Raw genomic sequence first — 17,923 nt, 5'->3', positions numbered from 1 at the left:
GTTTCAAAGTTTAGGATCATAGGCTGCATGAACGAAAACAGAGTTGGTGTAGTTTCCATAGGCCTTCTCGAATCTGAAGTCAGTCTCTCCTTTATTTCGAACAACATCTTGTGGATTGATGGCAGGAGGTTGTGGTATGTTTTAAACAACAAAATTCGATGGGATAGTGCTAGAAGTGGATTTCGGTAAAGTAGACATTTTTAGTGTAAAAAGGTGTAATTGTTTGAAATCTAACAAGAAAAAACATTTTGAATTATCTCAAGAAAAAAAATAGTAACACTACTTGTCCCACGGATGGTGCCAAGTTGTTTTGGGAAAAAAATCAAAAGCTAATTTCGTAACCAAACTAGTAAAAAATGTGCCAAGTTGATGTTTAGTACTTGTCCCACGGTTGGTGCCAGGGTGATGTTTAGTATAAAATGTTTAAGCTTAAAGTGTTTAAGATCTTGAAATATGTTGAAGATCTTCGTAGTGCCCAAGATCGTGGGAAGAAAATAATGATATTCAGAAAATAGTTTGATAAAATTAATTTGTTTCGATATATAAATATGTGTATTTGAAATAAAAGGCATGAAAATAGTGTTAGAAATATGAAACAAGTGAATTTAGAGAATAAATCTTAATATCTTCAAATAGAATCACTATACCATAGAGTATCTTGAGGTTGTGACGAAACATGCAACACTAAAATTGAATATAAGTTTGTAAAAAAGTTTATAAATGTATAAATGGATCAAATCATGAATAATAAATAAAATTAAGTTCAAGAACACTATAATATACGAGGAAAGTCTTAATGCTTTTGGATATCCGGCATAAAACATCGGGAGGTGATGAAATCACCTGCCTTATAACTTATATTAATAAAAAAGAGATTAGAAGTAGTAGTTGATCCAGTTATCAGTGTAAAAGAGCTTAAGTATCGAAAAAAGAAAGTGAGAGTATAACAAATATGTGTATTAACAATCATTCCTATATTCTAGGGATCTTCCATGATTCATGCTTGACTCGACTTTCTCGAAGGACTTTAAGGTTCGTTAGGATTTGACCACATGTTTTTAACCTGGTGATACCCTCATAAGATATTACAAGAAAAATGAAGCTAGTCCCAAAATATCGATTAAATTTAAGTTCTTAGGCTACCGAGAATGTTAGTATAAGTTGATGATGTTAAAATTGAAAAAAAAATGGATATAGAGAATGTTCTTGGGCTACTGAGAATGTTAGTATATGTTCTTGGGCTACCAAGATATGGATTAAATTCAAGTTCTTGGGCTACCGAGAATATTAGTATAGGTCGAAGATGTTAAAAATGAAAAAAAAAATTGTAAACATCAAAATATCTATTTGCTAATCTCTATTTTACATTTTTATTACTTATTGCATATGTCTTAACCGAAAATTTAGATTTGTTAAATTCTTAGTTCTTTACATTCTAGAATGTTTAGAAAAGAGTATTGGCAATTGATTGTAACATAGAAGTTCGATTTATTCGCCCATTCAGTAGATGAAACAACAAAAGGTAAATTTGTACGCACTTAAGATGAAATGCTGGGTAGGCTTACGAATTTAAAATGCAATCTGTGGTATTTTTTGCATGGTAAATTGTTTTATTCATTATATCCTGCTACTCTTGTATGAACATAATTCTATGCTGTAGGAAGAGTTTTTTATTTTATTTTATTTATTATTATTTTTTTTGATAAATAAGGTCCAAGCAGTACCGAATCAATAAAGGGTCATGAGTTTTTATTCAATTGTGAAGAATCCCAAAGTAAACTAAATCAGTCATAACACTGATCAATATTAGAATCCCATGCAACATCTTAAAGAAAGACACTAAGAAGGTAAAATACAAACTTTAGCACAAAAGAGAACTAACTCAAATTATCTCGTTGAATCAAACTTTTCCAAAACTTCAAGCATTTGGAGATCTATTTTGGTAGTTTGACGCAGACCCTCTTCATAAAATGCCCTTATTCGACGAATCTCTTCCAACAATGACCTTACTAGTCCAAGCATCTCATTCCGTTGACCATTCCGTTGACCAACACCTTCAACAGAAGACCCATCAACCAGAGAAGAGCTTTCCACTGACACCACATGATTAACCATGGTTGGTGAATCATGACATGCAGTTTCACTAACTTTATTAAATTCGTTTCCTTCAATAGGAAACACATCAACCACAGAGGGGCTTTCAGTAACTGATTCAACTGTTGCAGATGGATCTTCAGCGTCTTTTAATGGTATCTCTTTCACAAGTGACCTATCAATTATGTTAACTGTTGCATCTTGTTCATGTGAAGAATCTCCAAATGGCTTTTGAAAAGGTACTTCAAGAAGATTTTCTAAGGATAAGTCTTCATTCTCCTTCTTAATTGATTCAACATGATTATCCATTGTTGCATCTTCACTTTCTTCAGTAAATTCTTTTTCTTGAACATTTCCTGACACATAATCCAGAAAAGAGTTTATCAGTGGCTCTTTGAAAGAATATTGATTACCTTTCAAGAATGTTTTTATATTTGCTTCAGAATCTAACTCACCTTGTAGAGATGGATCTTGAAATGATTGATCAAATGTCTTCACCATTGTTTGTAGTTCATCTGTAGAAGGTCCAACTGGATCTTTAAAAGGTTCTTTATGAACAACTTCCGTGGACACCAATGACTTTTCATCAACTTCAGTAGATTCATTTCCTTCAACAACTCTTTCCATAGAAGACACATCAGCCATAGAAAAGCTTCCCAATGCATCCATGGAAGAGTGATCTATGTTTGCTTCAAAGCCTTCAACAGGAGACACATGGTCCACAGAAGGGCTTCCTGGTGGCGTTTCATATACATCATGAGCATCTTCAATGGATTTATCAACATTCACTTTAATAACCGAGTCAGCTAATACAGAAGGATCTTCAGCCTCCTCTTTCAAATGTAACCCCTCAAGAGTTAAATGATCATGTAAAGAAGATCCAATTAGCTCCCTGAAAGGATCTTGAAGAACACCTTTCATGGTCATATCACCATCCTCTTCCATAATTGAAGAGCTTCCTAGTGGCTCCTTGAGAGAATCAACATCTTTTATGACTTCGATAACTGAGTCATCTTGTACAGAAGGAATTTGAGTCTCTTTCAAAGTTATCTCCTTCAAATCCAACTGATCATCTGTCTTTACAATTTCCTCTAGCTCTTGAGAAGAATTTCCAATTGGCTCTTCTAAAGGATCTTGAACAACACCTTCTTTAGAGATCTCTTCACTTTCACCAATTTCACCAAATTCATTTCCCCGAACTACGCCTTCAAGAGGAGACACATCATCCATAGAGGGGATTCCCAATGGTTCTTTCAAAGAATCTTGAGAATCTTTTATAGATGTCTCTACATTCATTTCAGTAACTGACTCAATTGGTGTAGACAGATCTTCAGCCTCTTTCTCTTTCAGAAGTGACATATCAATTGTGTTAACCATTTCCTCTTGTTCATATGAATAATCTCTAACTTTCTTTTCAAATTGTTCTTCAAGATCACCTTCCATAGACACCTCTTTTTCATCATTCAAAACTGACACAACTTCAACACTATCAATTGTGTTAACCATTACTTCTTGTTCATGTGAGGAATCTCCAACTTTCATTTCAAATTGTTCTTCAAGAACACTAGACACCTCTTTTTCATCAACTTCAGCACTATCAATTGTGTTAACCAATGCTTCTTCTTCACGTGAGGAATCTCTATCTTTCTTTTCAAATTGTTCTTCAAGACCACCTTCCATAGACACCTCTTTTTCATCAACTTCAACACTATCAATTGTGTTAACCAATGCTTCTTCTTCATGTAAGGAATCTCCATCTTTCTTTTCAAATTGTTCTTCAAGACCACCTTCCATAGACACCTCTTTTTCATCAACTTTAGCACTGTCAATTGTGTTAACCAATGCTTCTTCTTCATGAGCGGAATCGCCATCTTTCTTTTCAAATTGTTCTTCAAGACCACCTTCCATAGACACCTCTTTTTCATCAACTTTAGCACTGTCAATTGTGTTAACCAATGCTTCTTCTTCATGAGCGGAATCGCCATCTTTCTTTTCAAATTGTTCTTCAAGACCACCTTCCATAGACACCTCTTTTTCATCAACTTCAACACTATCAATTGTGTTAACCATTGCTTCTTGTTCATGTGAGGAATCTCCATCTTTCTTTTCAAAATGTTCTTTAAGAACACCTTTAATAGAAACCTCTTTATCATCCTTCAAAAATGACACAACCTCAGCACTTTCATTTTCTTCAATGCCTTCCATATACGACATATCAACTAGAGAAAAGCTTCCTGATGAATCAATGGGAGAATTTTTAGCATCCTTTAAGTGTGACTCTACGTTTTCTTCAATTGACTCAGTTGACTCATTCCATTGAGCGAAGGCTTCATTAGGGGAGACATGGTCCACTGAAGGGCTTCCAAGTGGTGTTTCAAAAGAAACTTGACTATCTTCTGAGGATGTGTCTTCATTCACTTCAAGAACAGAAGGATCATGATCCTCTTTGTAATGTAGCCCTTTTAGAACAAACTGAGCAATGGTCTTAATTATTGCTTTTGGTTCTTGTATAGCATATTCATATGCACTTTCATGAACTTCAACAACTTCATTACCTTCAACCATGGCTTCAATTGGTAACACATCGATAACTGACTCTGATTCGTCTGGTAAAGATGGATGTTGAGCCTCTTTCAGAATTGACCGATCAACCGTCTTAACAGTTAACTCTGGTTCATTTAAAGAATCTACACCATGACTTTCACTTTGATCACCGGCTTCATAACCTTTATCTTTGAAAGAATCTTCACCATGACTTTCACTTTGATCACCAGCTTCAACATGAGACAAATCATCCATTGAAGAGTCATCCAATGGCACCTTGAAAGAATCTTGAGTAACTTTAAAGGATGCATCTACATTCACTTCAATTGACTTAGCTTGTGTTGAAAGATCTTGATCAACTCTCTTATCCATTGGTTGTGGTTCATCTGAAGAACGTGGAATTGGATCTTCAAGAACATCTTCCATTGGCATATCTTCATTCTCCTTTATAACTGAATCAACATGATGAAGTACAACATCCATGGAAGATTCTCTTATTGGCTCTTTGAAAGAACCTTGAGCATCTTTTAAAGATGTGTCTACATTCGCTTCAGAAAGTGACTCTTCAACATCCAAAACTGAATCATCAACCATTTTCGCTGTTGCTTGTAGTTCATTTGAAGAAGTTTCGATTTTCTTTTCTTCTAAAGGATGTTCAAGAACACCATCACCTATAGACATGTCTTCATCATCCTCCTCATCCTCTATACCTAACACAAAAGGATTAACCAACATTTCCTTTTCACCAACTTCTTGATACTCATTTCCTTTAACTAGAAAAGAGCTAATTCCCAGAGGCACTTTGAGAGAATATTCCTCAGCATCTTTTAAAAATGTCTCTACATTTGCTTCTGAAACTGAATCACCTGGTATAGAATGATCAAGTGTCTTAATCATTACCTTTGGTTCATATGAAGAACGTCCATTTGTCTCTTCAAGAACACCTTCTATAGGCATGATCTCTTCTTCCTCCTTTAAAACTATCACATGATTAAATTCTCCTTTACCATCTTCAGCAGTTTCATTTCCTGGAACAATACCTTCTACAGACGCCACATCATCACGTGAAGATAATCCAACTGCCTCATTCCCATGACCATTAAATCGAACAAAGCCTTCAACACGAGACATATCAATGTTATCAAACATTTCTTCTGGATCATGTGAAAATTTTCCATTTGGCTTTTTAGAACGTTTTTTTGAAACACCTCTGAATGACATCTTCTTATCCTCTGACACAACATAATTAATCAGTGGATAATCACATGTACATTCACCCACACCACATACGTTTCCTTTAACAACTTCTTCCAAAGAATATTTAATTGGATCTTGAGCCTTTTCCAAATGTATGGTCTCCATGAGCAACTCATCAACTGGCTTAACTAGTTCTTGTGAAGAACCTTCAGTTATTACCTCTTCTTCAAGAACACTTTCGTTGGATATTTCTTCTTCCACCTTCAAAACTGGCTCAATATGAGATGCACTTTCACCACCTTCAGCAACTTCAATTCCTTGAACAATTTCTTCAACAGGAGACACATCAACAAGAGAAGAGACTCCATGTGGCTCTGTTATTGAATCTTGATCCTCTTTTAAGGATTTTTGTGCATTAACTTCATCTACAGAATCAGCAACTAAATAAGGATTTTGTGCTAATTCCTTCAAAGATCTCATCACCTGAGACATATATCCAATAGAAAGGCTTCCGAGTGGTGTTTTGAAAGAATCTTCAGCATCTTCAAATGATATTGCGTCTACATCCACTTCAATAACCGACTCAGCTGATTCTGTAGGGATCTGATCAGCCTCTTTAATATGTATGTTCTTCAGAATCGATTGATCAAATTCTCTTGAAGAACTTTCTTTTGTCTCTTCAGAAGGAACTTCATCTTCACCCTCATTCTTCACAACTGACACATCTTTAACTGATGCACTTTCACCAACTTCAACACCTTCATTTTCATGGACAACTGAAAGTTCTTTGAGAGAATCTTGACCATCTTCTATGAATGTCTCTACATTCACTTCAGAAACTGACTCGGTTGGAACAGAAAGACTTTGAGCTTCTTGCAAAGGCAACTCCTTCTGAACCACCTGGTCAACTGTGTCAACTCGTGGCTCTTCAGATATTGGATCTTGAAGAACACCTTCTTTGGAAGTCTCTTCACTCTCCTTCACAACTGAAAAACCTTCATCAACTTCACCATCTTCCTTTCCTTTGATTTCTTTTGAGATTGGTTGAATCAGAATTTGATCAACAGCTTCAGATTCTGATTCCTTTTCTTTGTTTCCAACAGAGTCGGATGATTCCACCATAACTGCTTCATGCATAATGATTTTCTCATTATGAACAGATTCTTTTTTCCCATTGCTTCCAACAGAATCACATTCCTCCACAACTGGAACATCTTTACTTTTTTCTACATGCTCATGAGACTCAGCCTTCATGTCACCATTGCTTAAGGTCTGAGAAACCTCAACAGCATCTTCTACTTCCTCTTCTACTCACAAATAAAAAAAAATATCAAATCAGTTCACGATTGATAAACAAACTAACAAATAAAAAAAAGTAAAGGAAACAATCTACAAATTTTAGGAAAAACGACTACTTTAATTACAAAAACAGAAACATAATGAATTCACCTGTATGATTCGCATTGGAGCCACGCCTCCTCCTTGCAGCTCTCCTCTTCTTTGGACCAGAAGGCATTGTTGGTTGAGTTTATTGACTATATTACCCTTCGTACACTGGGTAGAATAGCTAGAGAACTTGAAATTGATATAGTAATAATATATAGCTATCTATGACTTGTGATTGTATATAGACTGTTAGATCGTTGAAGTTTCTAGTGAGTTATGTCTCTATATATATTTCTCTTTTGAAAACCACTGTTATAAAGTCTACTTCTTTGATTTTTTTTTTTTTTTTATCTTCAATGACTCGATTAAAAGGATGAATGTGATGCAGTGTATACCCATGCAAAAATTGATTTATTAAAAAAACATCATATTATTATTTTTCGCAATCTTATTTAATTGTTAATTATTTGTAAATATTAAAAACAGACCAGATGTGCTCGGAAGTCAAGTGGATCTTATCCTTCCTAATTCCCTATTAGAACTTTTATTTATTTTAGAATATTATAAGCACTCTAATCTCTTTATGCAAAACATATTAGATTACTCAATTTAAAATTTTATATTTTGTTAAACCTTTTGGTTACCGGTTTTCGGTTCAATCTTCTTTTTTACCGTAAGTTCAAACCCGCTTCCATAATATATATATATATATATATATATATATATATATATATATATATATATATATATATATATATATATATATATATATATATATATACCAAGAAATTTCTTACGTTTGACAGTGGGGTGCGTTGGCCTTCGAGTTATTTACATTCCAGTTAGCTTGATCGATTGAGCTGTTCAATTTGTTTTGAAAATATGTTGTTTTTTAAATGGCTAAATGAAATCTAACTATCAAAGTGCAATAAACGTTTTTTTACGAGCTGTATCGCACCGGTTTAACCCGATTTTTGAAAAACCGTCCGATTTAATCCGATCTAGAAATATTAAAAAAAAAAACGTTTGTTGTTTAATCTCTTTCGTCTTTGGTTTTCGGTCGAATCAGTTCAACCGGGTTCGAGCTGGATTTTAAATATTCGGATTATTACTTGTTTTGGTAATAATATAAACATACCAGCACCTAATGACATACCTCCGTGTGTCTTATGAGATTGAATATATATACACACGTGTAAACCATGTTATCCATACGATTGTGTATCTACAAAATAGATCACTAAGTGAATCTTTTCGTTACAATTGATGTGCAGCGTATAATATTTCCTCTTTATGTGATGAGAATATGTGCATACAAGAATTATTGATCAATCCTACACTTTTCATAATTTCTAAAACATAACATCGTTGAATAAATCATGTAACATGCTTTTCACAAAGAGAGCATGCTTTATCATGTCCATAATCAATATTTACGTGATAAACAAGTGTAAGCGTATGTAATGTTAGCATGCATAAAATGCTTATATTGATGTCTATCTAGTTATATGAAACAATATCACCTACTTTGTGATTAATGAAGATCAATCAATAACCTTTCATATGAACTCGACAAATCAGACAATTCATACCTGCCAAATCACTTATACAATTCATACCACAAGGTACCAAAATATATATATATATATATATATATATATATATATATATATATATATATATATATATATATATATATATATATATATATATATATATATATATATATACACACACACTATTCAAGAAACTGTATCACACTAATAAAATACATGTATAGATTGTAACAACTAAGAGAAAGGAAAATAAATATGGATTGTGTACATATATACGTGTTTATTCATGCATGACCCACACGAACCGCACCAACACTCTCTTAAGCACATCACGCGGGTACTATCGATCATGGCTTCCAGCTGTAACGCGTCTCCCATCACCATTCTTACGGCTAGATACACGGTAGTACTATCGATCCATATCCGATTACGGTTGATCAAATGTTATATAGGATATGCAATCTCCTGTGTGAACTTTATGTTCGATTACTATTAATTCTTGCGACCCTACTATTGATTTAGTAGCACAACAGAGAGATTGAGAGAAAACGCTCCATTATTTTTATTCATTATATTGTTCTAATACTAAAAGAACAAGAAAGAAATATTTATACTAAAAAAGCTAGGGTCGGCTCAACCCTATAACAAAACAAATAAAGCGATAATACCCATCCAGCCTAAATAAGGAAATTAAACTCAGAAATCTTCACTCCCCCTCAAGTTGGATATGGATATCAATCATATCCAGCTTCCTCTTCATATTTTCGAATTTGTTCTTTGGAAGGGCCTTGGTGAGAATGTCAACAACTTGAAAGTCCGACGGGACATGTAACAGCTCAAAAATTCCACATTCTAACTTTTCTTTAATGAAATAGCGATCAATATCCACATGTTTGGTACGATCATGATGGACAGGGTTTCTAGCAATTTCAATTGGTGCTTTATTATCACAGAATAGAGTCATCTTTTGGTTATTATGAATTTTTCGTTCCTTTAGCATCCTTCCTAACCATATCCCCTCACATATTCCTTCGCACATTGCTCGGGATTCAGCCTCAACACTACTTCTAGCCACCTCATATTGCTTCTTGCTGCACCAAGTGATCAAATTACCCCACACAAAAGTGCAATAACGTATGGTTGACCGTCCATCTGATGGGTTTTGTACATAAGAACATTCCTATGTGCGCGTACAAACCATAATGCTTGGATCTAGGTTTCTCTAATTAAACATGAATTGAATCCAAGACTCCTAATGGCTAATTAGGTATAAGAACAATACAAAATCAGAGTTAGAAGCATACCTTGAAACACTTGTTTGATCTTCTTGTTCTTGGAGCTTTAGAGTCACAATTGTCACTCCTCTAATGGCTTACAAACACCAACTAGCAAAGAGAATGATTTGAGAGAGAGGAGAGAGGAGGATATCGGCCAGGGTATCCTTGCTGTAGAGGAGGTGTCGATTTCCTATCCCAAGGGGTCTATTTATACTTGTAAGGCTTCTAGGGTTTCACCCTTAAACCCTAATCGGATAAATTATACTCTAAGTAATCCCAATCCTTTCCATAGATAAGCCATGGACGAATTTGAGGCTATCCCAAGCCCTAGAATTCGTCCAACCCATATCCTCTAAGGATTTACAGCCTAAAGTGTAACTATCAAACAATTGACAGTTTATACCCTCTTATTTAATTAATCTCTTTAAGTCACCAAATTAATACTAATTAATCTATGACTTATATTAAATAACAATATTATTATTCATTATATCATTCTCATAATATATTAATAATATCTATTCTTTCATAAATCATCCTACCAAGTTGCTATGGTGAAGGCAACCCAAAAGGACCATGCACAATCGGGTCAAATACTTGCCTAATATAGTTACTGCCTTAGACACTATTCCAATAGTCTCCCACTTGGATAAGTCTAGTAACTATATGCACTGGTACAATCCGATTTGCAGTTGTAGCTCTCAAAGACGTTGTCAAACTCTGATCTAATCAATCTTGTCCTTTAGATAAGGGATCGTACAGTCCTCTGTTAGATATCATGCTGACAGTTCTATGGAATGATTAGTCTAGCGTTTGGTTTCTCGATCTCCGATTTGTTCGACATAGAACTTAATCAAACACATCAATTCAGTTCTGACCGGGCCCTGCACATAAGTCAAATCAAATCATCGAGCGGCCGAGATATCACTTTTTCCTTCTTAGGATAAAAGTTACAGATAAACTTCGACTTATATGCATTTACTTATTCATTAATCAACTATACACAACAATGCGTTTTATAACATCGAGTTACCAATGCGTTTTCGCATTATCAATGTACAATCAATTAGCACATAACAAACCATATATCTAGGTTTTAAGACTATATGATATTATCGTCTTGCGATCACCCTTTTTATCACATTCCATAAGGTGATTCCAGCAAGCGCGGGTTTGTTCCAATGCTCAAAACTAGTTCATAAGCACTCATGAACGTTGCAGCAATCTCTTGCTATGTCTAAAACCATTTAGACAATCTACACACCTATTCAGGACAATCTTAATTCATATCTACTTCCGACATATGAACGATTGTGGATAATTTGAACAATTCGATTATTCTTAATAAACTCAATTATTCTGGAAGTCAAAACATGCAAAGTGAAACAATAGTTAAACAATTAACATAAGACAGTAACATTACTTATAAATAAAACTCCTTTATTTAATCATCAAATGTTAATTACATTTATCTATTATACGTTCTAATACTATCTAATCTATGCTAATATCATCCTTCAGCCCAATACTCCTAGCATGCTGCAAATGCTTAACCCTACTCAGTCCCTTCGTAAGCGGATCTATTGGGTTATCTTCTGATGATATCCTCTTCACTACGAGTTGTCCTTCTTCTACACGATGTCTAATAAAGTGATATTTTCTGTCGATATGTCGTGATCTACCATGATCTCTTGGTTCCTTGGTCAAGGCAACCGCTCCTTCATTATCACAAAAAACCTCTATAGGCTCCTTTATGGCGGGTACAACTCCAAGATCACTAATGAAGTTCTTCAGCCATATTGCCTCCTTCGACGCTTCACTTGCTGCGATGTACTCTGATTCGCACGTTGAATCAGCTACGGTTTCCTACTTGGAACTTTTCCAAGTTACTGCTCCTCCATTCAGGGTAAAGACCCAGCCCGACTGCGAACGGTAGTTGTCCCTGTCGGTCTGAAAGCTGGCGTCACTATACCTTCGCACCTTCAAGTCATTACTCCCTCCGAGGACTAAGAACCATTCCTTCGTCATCCGAAGGTACTTAAGGATATTTTTCACCACAATCCAATGGGCTCTGCTAGGGTTCCCTTGATATCCACTAACCATGCTCAAAGCAAAGGCTACATTAGGGCAAGTACAAGTCATAGCGTACATGATTGAGCCAACTGCGGAAGTGTATGGAACTCGGCTCATTTCAGCTATCTCGGCTTCGGTACTTGGACTTTGAGTCTTACTCAACTTGGCATTGCTTTGTATCGGTAATTCTCCCTTCTTCGAGTTTTCCATACTAAAACATTTTAGTACCTTCTCTAAGTAAGTGTTCTGACTAAGTCCTATTAGTCTCTTACTTCTTTCTCTTACTATTCTTATTCCCAAAATATAGGAAGCCTCTCCGAGGTCCTTCATAGCGAAGCACTTCCCAAGCCAGGACCTAACCTCCTGTAGATTCGGGACGTCATTTCCTATGAGTAATATATCATCGACATATAGAACGAGGAAGCTTACTACACTCCCACTGGCTTTGACATATACACACGATTCATCTTCGCTTCGTAGAAATCCAAACTCTTTTACTTTCTCATCGAAGCAGAGATACCATCTACGAGACGCTTGCTTTAGTCCATAAATGGACTTCTCAAGCTTACACACTCTATTCGGATGCTTCGGATCCACAAACCCCTCTGGCTGAGCCATGTAAACATCCTCAGCCAACTTCCCGTTAAGGAAAGCGGTCTTGACATCCATTTGCCAAATCTCATAATCATGAAATGCGGCAATAGCTAGCATCACTCTAATAGACTTTATCTTCGCAACTGGTGAGAAGGTCTCTTTATACTCAACTCCGGGAATTTGAGTAAATCCCTTCGCAACCAATCGCGCTTTATACATGTGTACCTTTCCATCCACGTCGGTCTTCTTCTTGAAGATCCATTTGCACCCAACGGTCTTACGTCCATGCACATTATCAACCAAATTCCAAACTTGGTTATCATACATGGATTGGATCTCGCTATCCATTGCCTCTTTCCATTTTGCAGACTCCGGGCCTGCCATGGCTTCCTTATAGCTATTAGGTTCATCAAGGTTTATTAGTGTACTATCACTAATATACGTGTCCCCTTCGGTAGTTATATGAAAACCATACAACTGGGGTTGAACTCTAACTCTTTCGGAACGTCTAAGAGGTAATGATACGTTAATCGGTTCAACCGGAGTTTCCTCCTTGGGTTGAGCGCCAGTGGTAGAGGTTCCTTCATCTATCGACTCTTGAATCTCTTCAAAATTGATTTGCCTCCCACTGTCTCCTTGGCTTATGAGTTCTCGCTCTCGGAAAACTCCTCTCCTCGCAACAAAGACAACATTGTCCTTTGGTCTATAGAAGAGATATCCAAAGGATTTTTGCGGGTAGCCGATGAAAATACATCGCTCACTACGCGGTTCGAGCTTGTCGTGAGTATCTCATCTTACGAAAGCCTCGCAACCCAAACCTTGATATGTGCTAACAAAGGAGCTTTCCCCGTCCACATCTCGTGAGGTGTTTTGGCAACCTTCTTAGTAGGGACTCAGTTAAGGATATGAGCGGTAGTCTTTAAGGCATACCCCCAAAAAGAGATAGATAGCGAAGCACGACTCATCATAGAGCGAACCATGTCCAACAAGGTTCGATTACGCCTTTCTGCCACACCATTCAATTGTGGTGTCCTAGGTGGCATCAATTGTAAAACAATTCCACACTCCTTGAGATAATCGTGAAATTCAAGACTTAGGTACTCTCCTCCTCGATCGGATCAAAGCATCTTGATCTTCCTGCCCAATTGATTCTCCACTTCATTTTTCAACTCTTTGAACTTTGCAAAAGTTTCTGACTTTTGCTTGATTAAGTAGATATACCCATATCTACTATAGTCATCGGTAAAAGTCACGTAGAAGCGGTTTCCATCCTTCGTGGTAGATCTAAATGGTCCACACACATCGGTATGTATGAGGTTCAATAAACCCTCACCCCTTTCGCACGTACCAACGAAGGGTAACTTAGTCATCTTTCCAAGTAAACAAGACTCGCATGTGTCATCTTCCCTAAGGTCGAATGACTCCAACACTCCATCCTTTTGGAGTTGGGCTATGTGTTTCTTGTTGACGTGTCTAAGACGACAATGCCATAAGGATGCCTTATCCATACTATTGGAAGAATCCATGCATAAAACATCATTTCCTAAGTTATCAACAATCATAACAGTTTCATAAGTTCCATTACATGGTATAGCTTCAAAGTAAAAGACACCATTCAAATAAGCTAAAATAGAACCATTCTCATTATTAAAAGAAAATCTAAAACCTTGTCTAAACAAACCATGAAATGAAATGATGTTTCTAGCCATTTCTGGCGAATTGCAACAATTGTTCAAATCTAAAGATAAACCATTCCTAAGCACTAAAGAATACACTCCAATCTTGGTCACAGGCAACGATCTTCTATTCCCCATGATTAGATTTATTCTTCCATGCTCCACGTCTCTACTTCTTGTTAGTCACTGCACATTAGAACAAATGTGGTAACCACAACCGGTATCAAGAACCCAAGAAGTATCATGAGATGAATCGTTAGATATAATTATGTATATACCTGCGAAAGATGACTTGATCTGTCCTTCCTTGATGTCTTGCAGGTACTCTGGGCAGCTTCTCTTCCAATGTCCTATCTTGTGGTAGTGGTGGCACTCTGCCTCCTTCGGGTTAGGGCATGGCTTAGCGGGATCAACTTTGGTCCCACTAGAAGAGGCACCATCTCGGGCTTTCACCTTGCGATAGTTCTTTGATGAAGCCTTTCTCTTCTTTCCCTTTCCTTGTCCAATTGCCAAGACAGGAGCGGTGGGCGGATTGGGAGTTGGTGCAACAGACTTCTCCTTGAAGTTGCTCTCAGCGACCCTCAAAAGACCTTGGAGTTTGCTTAGGGTGACCTCTTCTTTGTTCATGTGGTAGGTCATCCTAAATTGATTGTAGCTTCGAGGCAAATAGTGAAGCACTATGTCGATCGCCAAGTCTTCCCCAAAGTCAACGTTTAACTTGCGAAGGCGGTCGACATACCTTTGCATCTTTTGCAGGTGCACGGTAAGAGACTCTCCATGACCCATCTTAGCGGAAATCATGTTAGTGAAAATCTAATAACGCTCTTGTCTCGCATTTTGATGGTATCTCTCCAATAAGTCTTGGTGCATTTCGTACGGATACATGTCCTCATAGGACGTTTGGAATTCGGGGTTCATAGTTGCGATCATGATACAATGTACTTTCGTTGCATCACGCTCGTGAGTTTAGAAAGCGGTCATTTCGGCAGGAGTAGCGATTTCGGGGTTGATTTTCTTGAGCTTCTCATCGAGGACATACTCTTTATCCTCATAGCGAGCAATCGTGCGAATGTATCTTATCCATTCGCTAAAGTTCGTTCCATCAAAGGTGACCTTTTGACAAAGGCTCATCAAAGTGAAAGAACTAGCAGCAGCGTTGTTAGCGTTCGACATCTACAATAGAAATACAAAGATTGATTAGAATGTGAATACCTAATTATCACCCAATAAGAAAAATTAGGGCTAGGATCCAACAACAATATTTACACATTAGAAAACGGATGCCGTAATCTAATATGCAAACAATTTGAAGGTAAGTGAATGACGATTCACTAATTCTCCACCATAAAGAACATAACTTTAAGTCCTAAGTGTATTGAGAATTCCTAGGTTCGGATGACATTCATTGAAACTTTTCAATGGCATGTTTAAATCTCGATATGTTCCTCTTGTTTGTGACTGGGATACCGAGGATCACAAAGCGGGTGTGAATTAACATGCAAATTCACATGGTGCCTTCATTGTAATGATCACCTATTCGATTGTGACATCCCCAAAATCATGGCCAGAAAAGACCGATTTTGTTTATGCTTTATAAAAATCAGAGTACTTCATTTTATAAAAAGGTTGCGGAATTTGTTCCCAGAAAAACACGATAAATACGTTATTAAAACATTTTCGAAGAAACGTATTTTTATTCATCTTAAAACGTTTCGGATGTCATCGTTAATACAGAAACATAAGCGTAAACAGAACTTACAATTATTTACACTAGTGATCTACATCTCTTTAAATCTCTCAGTGTAATGTCACTTCATATCGCCACCTGTGATGTAAATAAACTGAGTGGGTCAGGTTGGGAAACCTGGTGAGTACATAGGGTTTTCAACCCACAATAATATAATTGTTATGTTCAATCATCAAACAATTAACCCAATTACCCATCCCCGTTATCTTCTTTACTCCTAAGAGTCATCTATTCTGCATTCGTTTATTCCAAAGTCCCTTACTTCCAGGGTTATAGGACTGGCACTAAATCCATAGCTGCCGATATTCATTCGTAAAGCACTAATTCCATAGCTGCTATATCTTACTTATCGGGTACTAAATCCATAGCTACCAGTGCTCAACAGGTACTAAGTCCATAGCTACCAATTCCTACAGGTACTAAATCCATAGCTACCAGTGTCTAACTAATAGGTACTAAGTCCATAGCTACCAATTCCCAATAGGTACTAAATCCATAGCTACCAACGTCTAACAGGTACTAAGTCCATAGCTACCGGTGTTTGTCCCATAGGCACTAAGTCTATAGCTGCCAATGTATACTCACGTCATCTTCTATCTCTCATCATTCATCTACCCATCATCATACCCAACATATTCGTGTATATAAAATACGTATACAGTTTAAATCCTTTAAAACATGTATAAAACGTTCATCCAGCATAAACAACAAGTATTCAGATAATATGCACACATAGCACGTAGTTTATATAAAATACTTCATATCTATGTGTAAGATGAAAGGGACTATGCACTCACCTGATTAGGTGGTGATTCCGAACTCAGACAGCACTTCGTTATCTCAAAACAATTTTCCTCGACAAAACCTAGTATCAATACCACTAGGGTTTAGTTTTTAACGTTAACCACGACTAATTAATAGTCTAGCTATTATTACTATTATATAAGCGTTAAATAACACTCAATATAACTCATAATAATAGCCCAAATAATTATTTTAAGGTCCTAATAATGTTACTATAATTAAATAAAATCTATATTAAATATAGTATAGGCGTAGCTCACTTACAGCGAGTTTTTATTAAAAACCGGGCTTCGTTGGAGCAGCGTTTCCAAGCCGAAAGCTTTTCTTCTCGGAGCCGTCGGGCGCCCTGGGGCTTTCTTCTCGTGCTAGGGAGGTTCCGTAGACTTGGGAGGGGTTTAGGGAGGCTAGAGAGAAGTTAGAGAGAGAAAGAGAGGCTTATGGTGTGAAGAAAATATGAGGAGTTCACCCTTGTATTTATAGGAAGTGTATAGTAAAGTAGTCACCAAGCTTCGTCCGTAACTTTTGCATACGAGCTCCGTTTCTGTTTGTCTTTTTACCATTGAGTTCCTATTAATGAGATCTTCAACTTTCATTTAGACCTCGTTGGCTAATTCTCATTCTATCTCGGATTTACAAAACTGTATCGAATTCGCCGCGCTCGAAAAGTAGGGACTAAGCTTCGTCCATAAATTTCGCATACGAGCCCCACTTTTGTCTGTCTTTTTACCGTTGAGTTCCTATTAATGAGATCTTCAACTCTCATTTAGACCTCGTTGGCTAATTCTCATTCTATCTCGGATTTACAAAACTGTATCGATTTCGCCGCGCTCGAAAAGTAGGGACTAAGCTTCGTCCATATCTTTCGCATACGAGCTCTATTATCGACGTTATTTATATCTACGCATTGGTATTTACGAGTACTACAACATTCATTTAGATCCCGTCGGCTAAAAATCGACCGATCTAAAATTCAGA

The 17,923-nt window shown here is 36.6% G+C and overlaps 1 protein-coding gene across 1 annotated transcript; it reads right to left on the bottom strand.

The window, feature by feature from the left end:
* Positions 1-1,728: 1,728 nt before the first annotated feature.
* On the bottom strand, positions 1,729-7,491 carry LOC145012308 (uncharacterized). The gene is made up of 3 exons (XM_078971099.1): positions 7,285-7,491; positions 2,550-7,142; positions 1,729-2,450 (listed from the first exon to the last, which is right to left on the bottom strand). The coding sequence occupies exons 1-3, from the start codon at positions 7,349-7,351 to the stop codon at positions 1,888-1,890; spliced, it is 5,223 nt and encodes a 1,740-aa protein (XP_078827225.1). The 5' UTR covers positions 7,352-7,491; the 3' UTR covers positions 1,729-1,887.
* Between the last annotated feature and the right edge of the window lie 10,432 nt (positions 7,492-17,923).

The sequence above is a fragment of the Lactuca saligna genome, chromosome 8 (assembly GCF_052625555.1).
Source record: "Lactuca saligna cultivar CGN05327 chromosome 8, ASM5262555v1, whole genome shotgun sequence".
NCBI lineage: Eukaryota > Viridiplantae > Streptophyta > Magnoliopsida > Asterales > Asteraceae > Lactuca > Lactuca saligna.
This window is presented reverse-complemented; position numbering and strand designations above follow the sequence as displayed.

Excerpts from the sequence above, each read along its gene's own strand:
- LOC145012308 (XM_078971099.1), bottom strand. The coding sequence starts at position 7,351 with ATGCCTTCTGGTCCAAAGAAGAGGAGAGCTGCAAGGAGGAGGCGTGGC. Across the intron at positions 7,143-7,284 it reads CTCCAATGCGAATCATACAG|AAGAGGAAGTAGAAGATGCT; the intron begins GTGAATTCATTA and ends ATTTGTGAGTAG. Across the intron at positions 2,451-2,549 it reads TCAAGATCCATCTCTACAAG|GAAATGTTCAAGAAAAAGAA; the intron begins GTGAGTTAGATT and ends ATTATGTGTCAG.